Here is a 932-nt window from a genome sequence, read left to right on the forward strand (position 1 = left end):
TGTGCTGTGGGTGTGTTGGATGGAGATGGGGCCGTGGCCGTTTGTGATGGTGCCGTGGTCATGCTGGATGGAGACGATGCTGTGGTCATGTTGGATGGTGCCGTGGTTGTGTTGGATGGAGATGGTGCCGTGGTCTTGTTGGATGGAGACGGTGCCGTGATTGTGTTGGATGGAGATGGTGCCGTGGTCGTGTTGGATGGAGATGGTGCTGTGGCCGTGTTGGATGGTGCCGTGGTCATGCTGGATGGAGACGATGCTGTGGTCATGTTGGATGGTGCCGTGGTTGTGTTGGATGGAGATGGTGCCGTGGTCTTGTTGGATGGAGACGGTGCCGTGATTGTGTTGGATGGAGATGGTGCCGTGGTCGTGTTGGATGGAGATGGTGCTGTGGCCGTGTTGGATGGTGCCGTGGTCATGCTGGATGGAGACGATGCTGTGGTCATGTTGGATGGTGCCGTGGTTGTGTTGGATGGAGATGGTGCCGTGGTCTTGTTGGATGGAGACGGTGCCGTGATTGTGTTGGATGGAGATGGTGCCGTGGTCGTGTTGGATGGAGATGGTGCTGTGGCCGTGTTGGATGGTGCCGTGGTCATGCTGGATGGAGACGATGCTGTGGTCATGTTGGATGGTGCCGTGGTTGTGTTGGATGGAGATGGTGCCGTGGTCTTGTTGGATGGAGACGGTGCCGTGATTGTGTTGGATGGAGATGGTGCCGTGGTCGTGTTGGATGGAGATGGTGCTGTGGGTCCTGGGGCGGGCAGTGGCTCCTGCCCCAGCTCCTGGCCTCACGGGGTTCATTTTCCACATGGTTTCACCGTGTACAGAGGACCAGAAAACCAGGATTTGGATAATATCGTACCTCCAGGGTCAGGAGGAGCCTGGCACAGGGACGTGTGCCAGCCCAGCCCTCACAGCACCCACCGGGCACCTCC

General features: G+C 58.2%; 1 protein-coding gene across 1 annotated transcript; it reads right to left on the reverse strand.

The window, feature by feature from the left end:
- Positions 1-407: 407 nt before the first annotated feature.
- Positions 408-665, reverse strand: LOC104498671 (mucin-20-like; the record flags this gene model as incomplete). The annotated part of the gene is made up of 1 exon (XM_010142080.1): positions 408-665. A coding segment is annotated over one exon (258 nt), but the record flags the coding sequence as incomplete, so codon positions are not given.
- Positions 666-932: the final 267 nt, after the last annotated feature.

The sequence above is a fragment of the Buceros rhinoceros genome, unplaced genomic scaffold (genome assembly GCF_000710305.1).
Source record: "Buceros rhinoceros silvestris isolate BGI_N320 unplaced genomic scaffold, ASM71030v1 scaffold29278, whole genome shotgun sequence".
Lineage (NCBI taxonomy): Eukaryota > Metazoa > Chordata > Aves > Bucerotiformes > Bucerotidae > Buceros > Buceros rhinoceros.